Source organism: Trachurus trachurus, assembly GCF_905171665.1.
Source record: "Trachurus trachurus genome assembly, chromosome: 15".
NCBI classification, from domain to species: domain Eukaryota; kingdom Metazoa; phylum Chordata; class Actinopteri; order Carangiformes; family Carangidae; genus Trachurus; species Trachurus trachurus.
In genome coordinates this window covers 1,765,411-1,780,000 of record NC_139906.1, presented here as the reverse complement: position 1 = coordinate 1,780,000, position 14,590 = coordinate 1,765,411, and the positions used below count along the sequence as shown (strand labels likewise).

General features: G+C 44.3%; 1 protein-coding gene across 1 annotated transcript in view; it reads right to left on the bottom strand.

Annotated features, from left to right (window-relative positions):
• hectd2 (HECT domain containing 2) overlaps positions 1-14,590 on the bottom strand; it is a gene marked incomplete at both ends in the record, with an annotated part of 53,172 nt that overhangs the window by 6,667 nt on the left and 31,915 nt on the right. The window contains 3 exons of the mRNA XM_083987753.1: positions 11,201-11,275; positions 13,530-13,623; positions 14,355-14,419. Of these exons, the coding sequence (XP_083843879.1) occupies positions 11,201-11,275; positions 13,530-13,623; positions 14,355-14,419 (234 nt within the window). The remainder of the gene's footprint in view (positions 1-11,200; positions 11,276-13,529; positions 13,624-14,354; positions 14,420-14,590) is intronic.

Here is a 14,590-nt window from a genome sequence, read left to right as displayed (position 1 = left end):
TGTTTTGTGTTGCTATGTGTTGTATTTATTCAGTTTGGGGGAATCACAGTGTCTAGAAAGCATCAGTGGCTCAGCTGACAGGGACAGCTGACGGTAGCTAAGCTAACGGTAGCTAAGCTAACAGCAGGACGTCAGCTGTTAAAACCCTCCCGTTGTGGGACACGACATGAAACTACTCCAGTTTGGCTCAATTCATTTATTTTGTACAAAGACTCATTTTGGTTTAGCATTCCTAATGCAATTTTTCAAAAAATGGGAGGCATTGATTTTTTGTTGCGTTGTGACTATAATATGTCTAAACTGCCTGTGAAACTTTCAGATTATCACCAACAAGTTCTCCTTTACTGGAACTTAATATATAAGCACAATTTTACCCCTCACAACTCACCCTTGTGGAATAATAGATATATACTGTCCAATCGTAAATCATTGTTTTGGAGGACCTGGTTTGACAAAGGAATTTGGGCTGTTTCTCATTTGATGGATGATCATGGCGATTTCCTTACTCATGAAAACCTTTGTGTCAAATATAATTTTCAGTTTTCAATTAAGGATTACAATAAAATAATCAAAGCCATTCCGGTTCCTTTTAAAAATATGACTCAACAGCTGCTGATACATTCTAATACTTTTGTAATGAGATCACTAAGTGTGTTAGGAGTTAGTCTAGGTAGTAAAGTATTCTCTAATAAATTTATTAGAAATATTTTAACTGAACAGTATTACCCTTGTCAACTAAAAAGAAAATATATTTTGAAAGATTACAATGCTATGGAAGCAAGAACGATTAGAAAGCGATATTTGTCTTATCCTGTCCCTCAGAAAACAAAAGAGATCACATTTAAAATACTGAATGACATTTATCCATCAAACCACTTCCTACATATTAGATTTAATTTGGATAATAATATGTGTGGTTTTTGTGAGAATGATATCGAAACAGTAGAACATATTTTCTTTGAATGTGAGTGTGTTGTACAATTTTGGACTTCATTTCAAAACTGGTTGTTATCTAAACACATTATTTTGCCCCCACTAAATTGGATGTCGATCAAGGTTGGACTACAGTTAAAGGAAAAGAACTTGGACTTTTTGGTGAACATTTTAATTTCCCTTGGGAAACACTTCATCAACAGATGCAAATACCTCAAAGTGAAACCCCACTTCAATGGATGGATAAACGAACTCAGAATGTATAAAAAATCTTTGTATTACATGAAAAGCAAAAATGCCCTAAAATTATTTTCTTTGCTGGACTTATTTACTATTGTGGACTGAGACCCTCACGTTCTCTTTTCTTTTCTTTTTGTTCTTGAATGATCAAGATAGCTGATTCAGCACTGTGAATGTATACACTACCAATGTGCCTTAAATGTTTGTATTTTGAAGTTACTTCAATAAAAAAAAAAAAAAAAAAAACTACTCCAGTTAGCTCAGTCATGTTGTAACTCAGATATCCGCTGGAGAAAATATTTTTTCTTGGAGCGTTTATTGAGTCACTGAGTTATTAAAGTTAAACAGGTAGCTAACCGGTAGCCCGGCTAATCTATGATAACCATGACTAATTACAAAAATGTGCACACATAAATAGTAATGTTTGTCCAATCATTGGTTTTATAAACTTTACAAACATCAGATTAGTCTAACGGTGATATAGTGACATGAAAAATTAGATAAATATAGCGAAACTCTCGTCCGTCACTATTGTTCTCATGCTGGTTTTCTACCAGGAAGTAGTGGCGATTCGTCCTATTGATAGCTTTCAGTGACGTCACTTCCCAGGGCCCTGGCGGTCAAAAGCAACATTCCAAAGTGGCCCCGCAATGGACTTTCTATGGACAAACAACCGAGTAATGACTTAGCCTAAATCATCTGTCAGCAGCCGAGAATGAAAGATATAAAAACAGCTTTGACGTTTTGGGCACTTGTGGCCCATATTCAACACCAGCTGCTGTATACGAGCTGTTTAAGATGACCAGTTCCCTGCCGAAGCTCCAGTTGGGCGATGTTTACATTTAGGCCTACCTGGTGGAGAATCCATCATCCTCCACCGCTTGCAACCAATATTTCCGGTGTTATGGCTCAACTGGTTTCTCATTAAAAGCCCCATTTTGTAGGTTTTTGATCTTAAAATAATGTTTCTGAACTCATTGAAGTGGTAGAAATGTACCTGTAACTTTCCTGTGTGGGAACACCGTCCTGGTACCGCAGCTCCGCTGAGCTCCACAGTCTGAGCTCCAGCCCACTGAGCCCAGGCTCCCTGCTCCTCTCACCCACAAACCAGAGCCCTTAGCTGGTGTTGTGAGATAACTTTGGTCATACTAGGCTACCGTAGCCAGTAGGTACGGGACGTAATAACGTTACGTGATGACGTGTGAACGTGACTGATAGCCGTGAGTTAAGCTGGAGCTACTGGTTAGCCAAGTGTTGTTATGCTCGTGTTGTGCTCGTGAATAAACCGAGTTACAAGGAACTCGTCGTGTCTGCTTCATTCCGTGACATGGTGTCAGAAGTCTGGACTGCACGTCGCTAACACCGGAGACGACATGGCTAAGTTTGGTCCCCCGGAGCCGTTCGACTTCACCCGCCCGGCGGAGTGGCCGGTGTGGAGGCAGAGGTTTTCCCGCTTTCGCGTGGCATCCAAGCTGGATAAAGAGACTGGTGAGGTTCAAGTGAATTCGCTCCTCTATGCTATGGGGAGGGATGCGGAGCCTATCTACAGTTCGTTTGTGTTTCCTGCTGCCACGGAGGCGATTCCACACCCCGAGTTTGACTATGTCGGTGTGGTGGATAAGTTTAATGAACACTTTGTACCCAAACGGAACGTCATCCATGACCGCGCCTGCTTTCACAAGCGGATCCAGCGGGCTGGTGAGACCGTGGAGGCGTTCGTCCGGAGCCTGTACGAGCTCGCGCAGCACTGCGAGTTCGGCAACAGTAAAGACGAACAGATTCGGGACCGCATTGTGATAGGAATATTGGACAAAGAGGTTTCACAGAGGCTGCAGCTCGAGGCGGATCTAACGCTGGAGAGGGCGATTCAGCTCGCGCGCCAGAGTGAGCAGGTCAAACAACAGAGCGCGGAGCGTGTGGAAACAGGAGTGAACGAGGTGAGACACAAACAATACGGCAACACGAGACGGAGCTACGATAAATCACGACAGCCACATGGACAAAAACACAGTGACGCTAAACAGAACTGCCAAAGATGCAATAGAACACATGATAAAATGGAGAGCTGTCCTGCCCACAATAAAAGATGCAGGAAGTGCAACAAGATGGGCCATTTTGAAGTTGTATGCAAAACCAGAATGCTAAAAGAAGTCAGGACAGAGGCTGTGGTGGATTCGGAGGATGATTCATTTTTCATTGGAGGACTTTTCCTGGGAACTGTAACCGAGTCAATGCCAACTGTCATAGAGGAACCGGACTCAGACACAGATTGGGATGTCGAGCTGATGGTGAATGGCAATCCAGTTGATTTTAAAATTGATACTGGTGCTGACACAACTGTTATGACAGAAGAGACATTCAGTGGGTTACGACCGAGGCCCAGACTGATCACCTCCAGGCCGACAGTCTACAGCCCGGGAGGGAAAGTTGTGTGTGTGGGTAAATTCCTCGCCACTACCCTGTACAAGGAAAAAAAATATCAGCACTGGATCACAGTCATTAAAGGACAATATACAAGTAACTTACTGGGCAAGTCTGTGGCAAAGCAAATGGGACTGGTTACAAGAGTCAACGAAATCAACAGCAGCCTACTAGGAGATGTGTTTGGAGAAATAGGATTACTGAACTGTGAGCCTGTTAAAATAGAACTGACAAATGATGCAGAGCCATACAGTGTAAACACTCCACGCAGAGTCCCCTTTCCACTTCTCCCAAGAGTCGAAAAAGAGTTAAAGCGCATGCTCAACCTGGGGATCATAGAGGAGGTCACCGAACCCACAGATTGGTGTGCACCGATGGTGCCTGCTCCAAAGCGCAACAAGGACGAGGTCAGAGTGTGCGTGGATTTAAAGAGGCTGAACAAGGGAGTAAAGCGGGAGCGTTACATTCTGCCCACACTGGATGATATAACGCCCAAGCTAGCCGGAGCCAAGGTTTTCTCCACCCTAGATGCCTCGAGTGGGTTCTGGCAGATCCCATTGGACCCCAGCTGCCAGAAATTAACCACCTTCATAACTCCCATGGGCAGGTTTTGCTTCAAACGCTTGCCGTTCGGGATTACATCAGCGCCCGAGATTTTCCAGCGGCTGATGAGCACGCTGCTCAAGGGCCTGGAGGGGACTGTCGTCGTGATGGACGACATCCTTGTCTACGGGTCTAATAAGGATGAACACGACCACCGCCTGGATGCGGTGCTACGCACAATCAAAGCTTCAGGCCTCAAGCTAAACAGGGCAAAGTGCCATTTCAGACAGACTGAAATACAGTTCTTTGGGCACATAATCAGCGCTGACGGGGTGAAGCCGGATAACAGCAAAGTGGAGGCCATCACCAAACTGCCCAGCCCTACAAATGTGGAGCAACTTCGTCAGGTGCTAGGACTGATAAACTATGTGGGCAAATTCCTTCCTGGCCTGTCCACCATGCTGCACCCGCTCACGAGTCTACTCAGAAAAGAGACTGCATGGGTCTGGGGTGAGCCTCAAGAGCAAGCATTCAACAAAGCGAAAGCTACGCTAGTAGCAGCACCAGCCTTATGCTACTACGACGCAGGCCGGCCAACCGTGGTCAGCGCAGACGCCAGCAGCTACGGCCTGGGCGCTGCCCTGTTGCAGGACCACGAGGGAGAGCTGCGCGCCGTCGCCTTCTGTTCTCGCACTCTCTCAGATGCGGAAAGAAGATATTCCCAGATCGAGAAAGAGTGCTTGGCGTCTGTGTGGGCCTGTGAGCGCTTCGCCCGTTACATCCAGGGAATGGGCAGAGTCCGTCTTCAAACAGACCATAAGCCTCTGGTGCCATTAATTAACACATACGACCTGGACAAGACCCCACTGAGGTGTCAGAGACTGCTCATGCGCCTAATGCAGTTCGATGTCATTGCGGAGCACGTCCCAGGTAAACAGCTGGCAGTGGCTGACGCACTCTCGAGGCAACCCCTGGATGGAGATCACAAGTCAGACACTGACAGTCAGGTCAGAGCATATGTGAACACTATGGTGGCTAGCAAGCCAATCAAGTCACCTAAGCTGGAGGAAATCCGCAGAGCCACACAGAGTGATGCTGAGCTTCAAAAAGTGATCACCTTCATCAGAAAAGCGTGGCCACAGAGAATGACAGAGTTCTCACCCCTGCGAGGATTTCACACAGCCAGAGCTCACCTTTCGGAATCAGATGGTCTAGTACTGTATCATGATCGCATTGTAATCCCCACAGCACTCAGATCCGATGTTCTAAACCAGCTGCACGAAGGACACCAGGGACTAACCAAGTGTCGCGAGCGAGCCAGGTTAACAGTCTGGTGGCCCAGCATTGGGGCCCAGATCACCAAGAAAGTAAGATCATGTGACTTCTGTGCAGAGCAAAAACCCACACAGAGACGTGAACCACTGGTAGTGACTCCCCTACCCAGTGGCCCCTGGCAAAGGATCGCAGCTGATCTGTGCGAGCTGGAGGGTAAGAGTTACCTCATCGTAGTGGACTATTTTTCAAGAGACATTGAAATCGCTCCTCTCACTACTACTACAAGCAGACAGGTCATTGGCAAGCTCAAGCACATGTTTGTGAGATGGGGAATTCCATTAGAACTAGTCAGTGATAACGCCACCCAGTTCACATCGACTGAGTTCCAGGACTTCAAACAGAAGTACGGTTTCACCCACATAACATCCAGTCCCCATTACCCACAAGGTAACGGGGCCGCTGAGAGAGCTGTTCAAACAGCTAAACACATCCTCAAACAGCCTGACCCCTGTCTAGCTTTAATGTGTTATCGCTCCACACCGATCGCCACGACTGGAGCAAGCCCCGCTCAGCTGATGACAGGTCGACAAATCCGCACCACTGTCCCAGCACTGGAGAAGTCGTTGCTGCCACAGCCAGCCAACTGGGATCTCGTCTACCAGAAAGACGCCGCAGCTAAGGACGCTTACAGGTTCTTCTACAACCGCAGATATTCAGCTCGTCCTCTCCCTGAGCTGCGCCCAGGTCAAAATGTCAGGGTGAAGCTTGACGGGGACAAAGGTTGGAAGACACCTGCCAAAGTCATCAGCAAGTCTAAGGAGCCAAGATCCTATGTGGTGGAAATGGACAACGGCACGGTGACTCGTCGCAACAGGCGACATCTTCAGGCTGTCCCTGAGACGGCCAATCCAGCAGAGCAACAGCACTGTGCTGCTCCTGTCCCACCACAGCAGGACAGCAGTTCCCCAGATACATCGGTGGCGACTCCACAGGAGCCATCACAGGGCCAGCCATCGTCAGGCCCCGCCCCGCGGTCTCCTCTCCAGTCCACCACTCCCCAGAGACTGACCTCTAGAGGCCGTGAGGTTAAACTGCCTCTCAGATTTAGAGACTGATAGAGACATTGATTTTGAAGTTCTCTTTATTAGACCTGTGTTAGTGTTTGTTCTTACAGGAATCACAGACGAGAAGAGGACTAAATTGAGGGGGGTTCATCTCTCTCATAAGGGCAGAATAATCCCTTCCCAGGACTGAGGGTAGTCTACCCCGATGATGTCCAGTGTTCAGTTGTGGGGAGGTAATGGGAGAGTATCGTTATGAAAAAAAAAAGTTGTTTTATGCTGTCAAACTGAAACTGATACTGGTTATGTATGTTACTGTTTATTTACAATCCAGGGGCAAGAAGTAATTTTCATTTGTTCCTTATAAAGGGGAGATGTTGTGAGATAACTTTGGTCATACTAGGCTACCGTAGCCAGTAGGTACGGGACGTAATAACGTTACGTGATGACGTGTGAACGTGACTGATAGCCGTGAGTTAAGCTGGAGCTACTGGTTAGCCAAGTGTTGTTATGCTCGTGTTGTGCTCGTGAATAAACCGAGTTACAAGGAACTCGTCGTGTCTGCTTCATTCCGTGACAGCTGGGCTGCACGGTGACCAGCTGCCCCCCCCCTCCCCCCGGAGCTTTGCTACGCACCGCTACCGACGGCAACGATGACGGCGGTCCGACAGCAGCGGGACCGGCGGCGGCGGCGGCGATGGTAACCCGGCGGGACCGCCCGCCACCGGACACCGGCAACAGCACCGCCCGCGGCATCAGCGACACGGTAACGAGGGTCGGGACCGACCGCGGCGCGGCGAGGACGATGACCGGTATTGTTTATCGTATTTTCAGAGTGTTTTCCATTAGTTCGTAACTTTAACATGACAGGCTTTGTCATAGTGCAGTATTGTGCAGAGTGAGAGAAGTGTGGCGCTGACTGACTGTAGATTGGCGGAACAGGTTCACTCACAGAAGCATATTAGTAGGGAGGTTAAGCAACTTTTGACTTCAAGTCATGATGCAAAGGTTCCCTTTGGCATGGAAGTACCTTAGGGTCATACAAATAAATCTATCCAAAGACACAAGTGAGATCACATTTTGTATCCGAAATAAACACGTTTTTAAAATGCCTTTTTTTAATTGAGAAAACGCATGTTAAAAGCACATTCCATTTAGAATGTCCATATAAACTACAATGTGTTCAGCTCCTGGATGTGATCTACAGCTTATTTGTGACATGATTGCAATATTTCAGGATTGTTTCTCAATTTGAATGATGAACAGGGATCTAATGCCTTTCAATCTGTAGGGCGGACTGACATAGGAAGCATAAAGTCCAGTCAAGACATTCCATTATGGCTAATTTGAAATAAGAAATAAAGATACTGTAACATCATGAGATTGATAAGATGAGCATTAACAAGCATTCACAAAAGTAAAAATCTACCAAAATAATGAAGCTTACCAGTTTATCAGCATTACTCTAAGAGAGGATCTTAGCCAGCTATACTGTGCAGGTGAAATAAGTCAGTCCTAATCATATGCTTTATGTGAGAGCTGCGAACCTAAACTTCCCTATATGCATATAAAAGCTGAACATTGCTTATTAAGGGCGCCCTACACTAAAATTTGTTAGTTTACTTTAGGAGCACAATGTAAAATGTTTTCAGTATCAGGTTATATAAGCCTTAAATAATGTACAGGGTCCAATGTGACCCATTTTTACATTTGAGAACAGTAAAAACATTTTTTCCTTTGACCTTAAGTTGACGTATAATATGACCCAGAATGGGTCATACATGTAAATTCAACTTTTTAAAATCAACATACACAAGCAGTAACTAGTTATAGGGAGGCCTATATTTTGACCAACACAATATTTGGCTAATTGGTCTTTCCTGCCACCACTGTGATATGAATTACATCTTATTATTTAACTACTTGTAGGCTATATTTGTTGCACTCCGTCTGATGTTCAACAAATCAGTATCAGTATAGTTTTATTAATGTTTTTACATTATTAAAACCCAATATCCTGTCACACAAGCAGCTCCATGTTGTCTCAGAAGCTGTAGATCACATCCAGGAGCTGAAGGCATCAGGGGATCTGCCTGAGTTTATTTACCCCTTGCACGTGACGTCACGTTCCACTCGCGGTAGCTCCGGACGCCATGATGGACGGCAAAAGAACAGTGAACGTCAATGTAATTGAATGGGCGCGTTATAGTTTTGTGACATACCGGGGTTGTAGGGTTCCCCCTCCTTTTCCACTGAGCTGGTTCGAGTGCTGGTTCGGAGCCAGAGCCTGACTAGCACCGGTTCTTTGCTTTTCCACCGCTTAAAAACTGGTTATTGGTCCTTAAAACTGGTCTGAAGCACCAACTCCTTGCTGGGCTAGAGCTAAGAACCGGGGGCTGGCCACTGGCAGCGGGGTTACATGAACAACAGGACCAGTGCAAAGATATACAGACACGTTATCGATGCCATTATAAGTTAGTTTATCTACAGTGTATAGTCGATGTAAACACAGTTGAAGCTAACTAGCTGAGCTACATGCTGTGGCTAACAACAGCTAACGCTCGTATTAAACATAGCACCGTCACAATGTAGTTGCCGCCGGCGGATCGCGGCGATTACAACGAAGACGGCTTCCTGTTTTATTTTATTTGTCAGCCGGGTTTAATCAGAGAATGATCACTAATTATACAGACGTCGGGTCAGGTCTTCAACACCCACGGGTCGGACCAGGTTTTACTTTCCAGGTCTGTTAACTGTAGTTAGCAGCAGCAAAGACAGCAGCAGCTGCTGTATGGGGAGTGTGGCACTGACTGACGTTAGCTCCTTAGCAGTGGAAAAAGCACAGAAAACTGAGATATTCTACGGCGAATAACAAAAAAACAAACATATATTGCAACGGATGAGTAGATATTCTATTTAAAATAAGTGATAATGCTGTGAGGTTGTAGTGTGAAGTGATCGAGCCACATTGTTGGACGGCACCCATACACAGTACATTATCACTGAGCACTTTCTGCCGTCCGTCATGGTGTCGCCTCTCGCGTCACGTTCTAATTGTGACGTAGCTGCAAGGGGTCAATATGGACATTCTAAATGGAATGTGCTTTTAACATGCATTTTCTCAATTAAAAAAAGGCATTTTAAAAACGTGTTTATTTTGGATACAAAGTGTGATCTCACTTGTGTCTTTGGATAGATTTATTTGTATGACCCTAAGGTACTTCCATGCCAAAGGGGACCTTTGCATCATGACTTGAAGTCAAAGGCCTATTTTTTGGGCTTAACCTCCCTACTATATTGGCTGCAGTAACATGTGAACTGCGGCTTTATTTGTGAATTTGTGACAAATCTGCGGACGGAAGTGCAGCACAGCTGTTGTTCGGTACGGTAACCAGTTAAATCAGACACCAGTTGGGCCATAACACCGGTATTTTTAAAGCAGCAGGGAGCAGTGTGTGTTTTTCTGCCTTGTCCTAAGCCGCGGACAGCGGGGAAGTGGATTGTTTTGACCGCCAGGGGGGCGTTCCATACGGGCCGTGACGTCACATGAAAGCTATCAATAGACCGTTTCAGAGAGTATAAACAAATACAGGTGTTACCAAGGATACTAATTAAGGCTCCATTCCATTTAGTGTACCAGAGCGTTTTCTAATGAGCCACACCTGTCTTTGTTTATACTCTCTGAAAGGGTCTATACCAGAACCGGTACCAGAACCCGTAGGCAATATTTTTTTTCGTAGGATAGGTCTGGGAAAGTCCCGCCTTCCCCGCCTCTGATTGGCTGGATGAATTCTCCTCCGATTGCCGTCATCTCACAACAGTACTGTAGTAAACTAAAATACACACAACTGAAACTCTAGGTGTGTTCAGATGCCATGGCGTAGTGGTTTGCATTTTCGCCTGCAGTGTGGTGAATCCGAGTTCGATCCCCGCTGGTTTCACATTCCGAAAAATTTAGGTTTTAAATTTATATTCCAAGTTTACATTTTGAGTTTGAGTGAGAAGTGTAATTGTGCCATTGGTTGGGTTTAGGCAACGAAGAAAGGAGTTGGTTAAGTTTAGTAAAAAGACCAGGTAGAGGCTAGACAGGCTAGATAAGTAGAGAGAGTCCAGGTAGATCTAGGCACTTATCACACTTTACCGACAGCCTGCGTTTCACAGCCAAAACAAATAACCAATCAGGCGAGAGTCCTTCTAGCCAATCAGAGTCGAAAATGGAGCCCATCTAGCCAATCAGAGGCGGGAAAGGCAGGACTTTCCCGGACCTCTCCTACGAAAAAAAATATCGCAACCCGTAGGACTAGAGCATCCATCCATCACTGTACTAGCTGTATATGACAAATAAAGTACCTTTATCTAGGTCAGTGGATCACATCAGATCCGAAACAGAATATCTTGATAATATGAAAAATAAATCCTTTCAAAATAAAAGTCGACTGTGTTTGAATCTGTTTCTGTTTTCCTTCATGGATTTGAAACAGGAAGTAGAATCACTTCCTGTTTCTCTGCCTCAGACAGGAACTCTTTAACCCTTCGTGTGAAACAACATGGCTGCCGCTGCTGCTGCTGCTCTGAAGAGACGCTGTCACTCTGGTGCGTTCACTGACCGCTGGGACAGATCATCATCATCATCATCATCATCATCATCATCATCATCATCATCATCATCATCATCATCATCATCATCATCATCATCCTCCTCCTCCTCCTTCACCACGGCTTCTTACCTGGAAGGTGAGGTAGAAATCCTCCTCCACGTTCCCCTCGTAGCTCAGCAGATCCAACAAACCATGAGCCAGCTCCTGCACACACACAAGAAGATTTTTACAAGAGGAGTTTTATCATTCTCTTGGGGTTTTTTCTATTTATACCTTCATTTTAGTTATTTTGTTATCAGCTCTTTATTATTATTATTATAACCTTTATTTAACCAGGTTTGTCCCATTGAGATCCAAGATCTCTTTTGCAAGAGAGACCAGGCCAAGAATGGCAGCACATAAAGTTTCAACACATAAGTCACATTAATCATAGACAAAAAAAAACAAATACAATACAAATAGCAATTGAATTTTCAAGATTAGTTAAAAGAATTCACAAGGTTACTCAAACAAAATAATACATTTGCACTCCTGAAGCCTGGATGTAATGGAATGTATCATGGACTTGAATGCATTCAGAGAAACCATACCAGATATTTAATTTGTTTATGTCTACTTACTTTTTTATTTCAATTTTTAAAAAAAAAATCTCTTTATTATTTCATTTTTTCATGTTATTGGACTGCATTAGTCTCTAAGCCCCTTTTTTGGTTTGTTATTTTACCTACAGCAGTTGGACTTTGACTTGTATGAATGTTGCTGTATAAATAAAGTTTTATTGACTGATAAAGAATAAAGTTCATTGACCTAATAATCTGTGATTTATTTCTCTGACTGATTTACTGAGGATCCAAAAAAGGGGAGTAAAAACAAAAAGAGAGTAAAAAACATGTGAAAAGATCAATATTCATTCATTCATTCATTCATTCATTCATTCATTCAGTCAGAGTTCCTGCAGCTCAGTCTGCAGCAGCTTCATATTCCAGCTCGAGGCCTCATATCTGGTGTCTGCTGTTATGTAACCAGGAGGCCGGTTATAGCACCTCCTCTGTGTGTGTGTGTGTGTGTGTGTGTGTGTGTGTGTGTGTGTGTGTGTGTGTGTGTGTGTGTGTGTGTGTGTGTGTGTGTGTGTGTGTGTGTGTGTGTGTGTGTGTGTGTGTGTGTGTGTGTGTGTGTGTGTGTGCGTGCGCACAGTGAGGCGACATGTCTCTTGGCACACACTGTCGTTACACAAACTAATAATGTGAAAACACACAATGGTGGGAAATAAAATGCCTGTGTGTGTGTGAACGAGCTTCACATCTGGAAACACTCAACCTGATGTTCGATGGGAATTTAAATGTAAAAACTCTGAGGAAAAGAAAACATCTTTATCATCATCATCAAGCTGATACATGCATGTAAATCCGAGATGATGATGAAGATTAGAGGGATTAGAGGAGGTTGAGAGATTAAAGGTGAAGCTCTGACTCCCTCTAGTGGCCGATCACAGTAACTACAGTTACTCAGGTAAAGACGCCTGAAGGCCTCATGAAATAAAACGTCTATTTTCCATCTTTAATCCTGTTTTATGACTTAAATACCTAAAAAAAAATATATTAGTATTATTATTAGTCTTACTGGTTAGTAAATGAGGTCTCTATCTTAATGTATTCCTGAGTTAGAATAAGGGTTGAATGGATTTATTTAAAGATTTATTACTGTAGCTGTTTATGATTTTATGCATTTACAGTTGTGCTCAAAAGTTTAAATACCCTGGAAGATTTTGTAACTGTGTACCATTCATTAAGGAAAACGTGTGTGAAGGTACCAGACTGTGGCTTGGTATCAACAGAATCCTTCAATTTCCATTTTTCTGAGAGTTTGAACTCTGCTGATTGGCTTTCTCAAGTCTTTAAATATCTTCTTATCTCCTTTTTATGTTTTATTAAGTTGAACAACCTTCTCTCTCAGGACTTTAGACAGTTCCGTTGTTTTCCCCACGGCTCAGAATTCTGCAAAGTCAGTGCAGCAATGGATGAAATGTGCAGGTGTTTGTCAAGAGCCCAGAATCTCATTGACTTTTTATACACAGACACTAATTACAAGCATCAAGTTACAGGTGTGGACAGTTCCCCTGGTTTAAATGGCTACCATTTAAACCAGTCTGTGTCAGTCTGTGTGTATTTTATCAGGGTCAAACTTTGAGGGTATGTAAACTATATATTAAACTATATATTATACTTATATTTTTTGAAATGTAGCCAGAATTTCACAAATTCTGCCAGGGTATGTAAACTTCTGAGCACAACTGTATTTATAAATGTCTTTATTTAGGTTTACCAGATGTATATCTATATGCACATCTTTAATTTATCGACCTTTACATTTATCAGTTTGTTGATGTATTTCTGTGTCCTGTGTTTGTTAATTAGGTGAGTCATCAAACACAAAGCTGGTGTGGGATTCGAACACCGACCGGCATGATCTGCTGCAGGTCGTCCAGGGTGGCCGTCGCCATGCCGATCAGGGCGTTTTGGTCACATGGCGCAGTGGGCGGAGTGAGGAGTTTCCTGTGAGAGAGAGAGGGAGGGAGGGAGGGAGGATAAAAACATTCAGAGATGATCAGAATAAATTATACACGAGGGATGACAGAGAAGAGGAGGAGAGAAAGAGAAAAGGAGAAAGGGAGAGAGGAAAGAAGGAAGGAAGGAAGGAAGTGAGAGAAGGAGGGAATGAAAGGACGGAAGAAGAAAGAGAGGAACGGAGGAAGAGAGGGAGAGATGAGGGAAGAAAAATACAATGGGAAAGGATGTGGAGAAGGAAGTAATGAAGGTACAGTAGGAAGGTAGGAAGGAAGAAAAAGAGGAGGGAAGGAAATAAGGGGGAGTAGCAGAGGGTGGAAGAAGAGAATTAAGTAGGGAAGTAGGGAGAAAGGAAGGAAGGAGGGAAGGAAGGAAAGTAGGAAAGAAGGAAGGAAGGAGGAAAGAAAGGAGGGGGGAAGGAAGGGGGGATGAAAGGAAGGATGAAAGAAGGGAATGAAGGTAAGGAAGGAAGGAAGGAAGGAAGGAAGGAAGGAAGGAAGGAAGGAAGGAAGGAAGGAAGGAAGGAAGGAAGGAAGGAAGGAAGAAGGGGGGAAGGAAGGAGGGATGGAAGGCAGACTCCTGTCACATTGTGATGTCACAACAAAGCAGTCACACAAGCCCACTTTGCACTCTCTCTCTTTCTCGCTCTCTCTCACACACACACACACACACACACACACACACACACACACACACACACACAGCGTGTCGTGTCCTACCTGTAGCAGTAGAGGGGGAAGTGGATGTCCAGAGCGATGCTGTTGTAAACAGCTAAACCCATCAGCTGGTGGAGCAGGTCAAGGTTCATTCACATTCACATCTACACTGAATAAAACTACACAACAATAAAGTTATTAAAGGGATAATTCAACATTTTCAAGCAATTTGGCCCATCTCATAGCGTGGTGAATGTGCAGGTTACAACTTGTCCACCAGAGCGTTGTGGAGTTGTTGG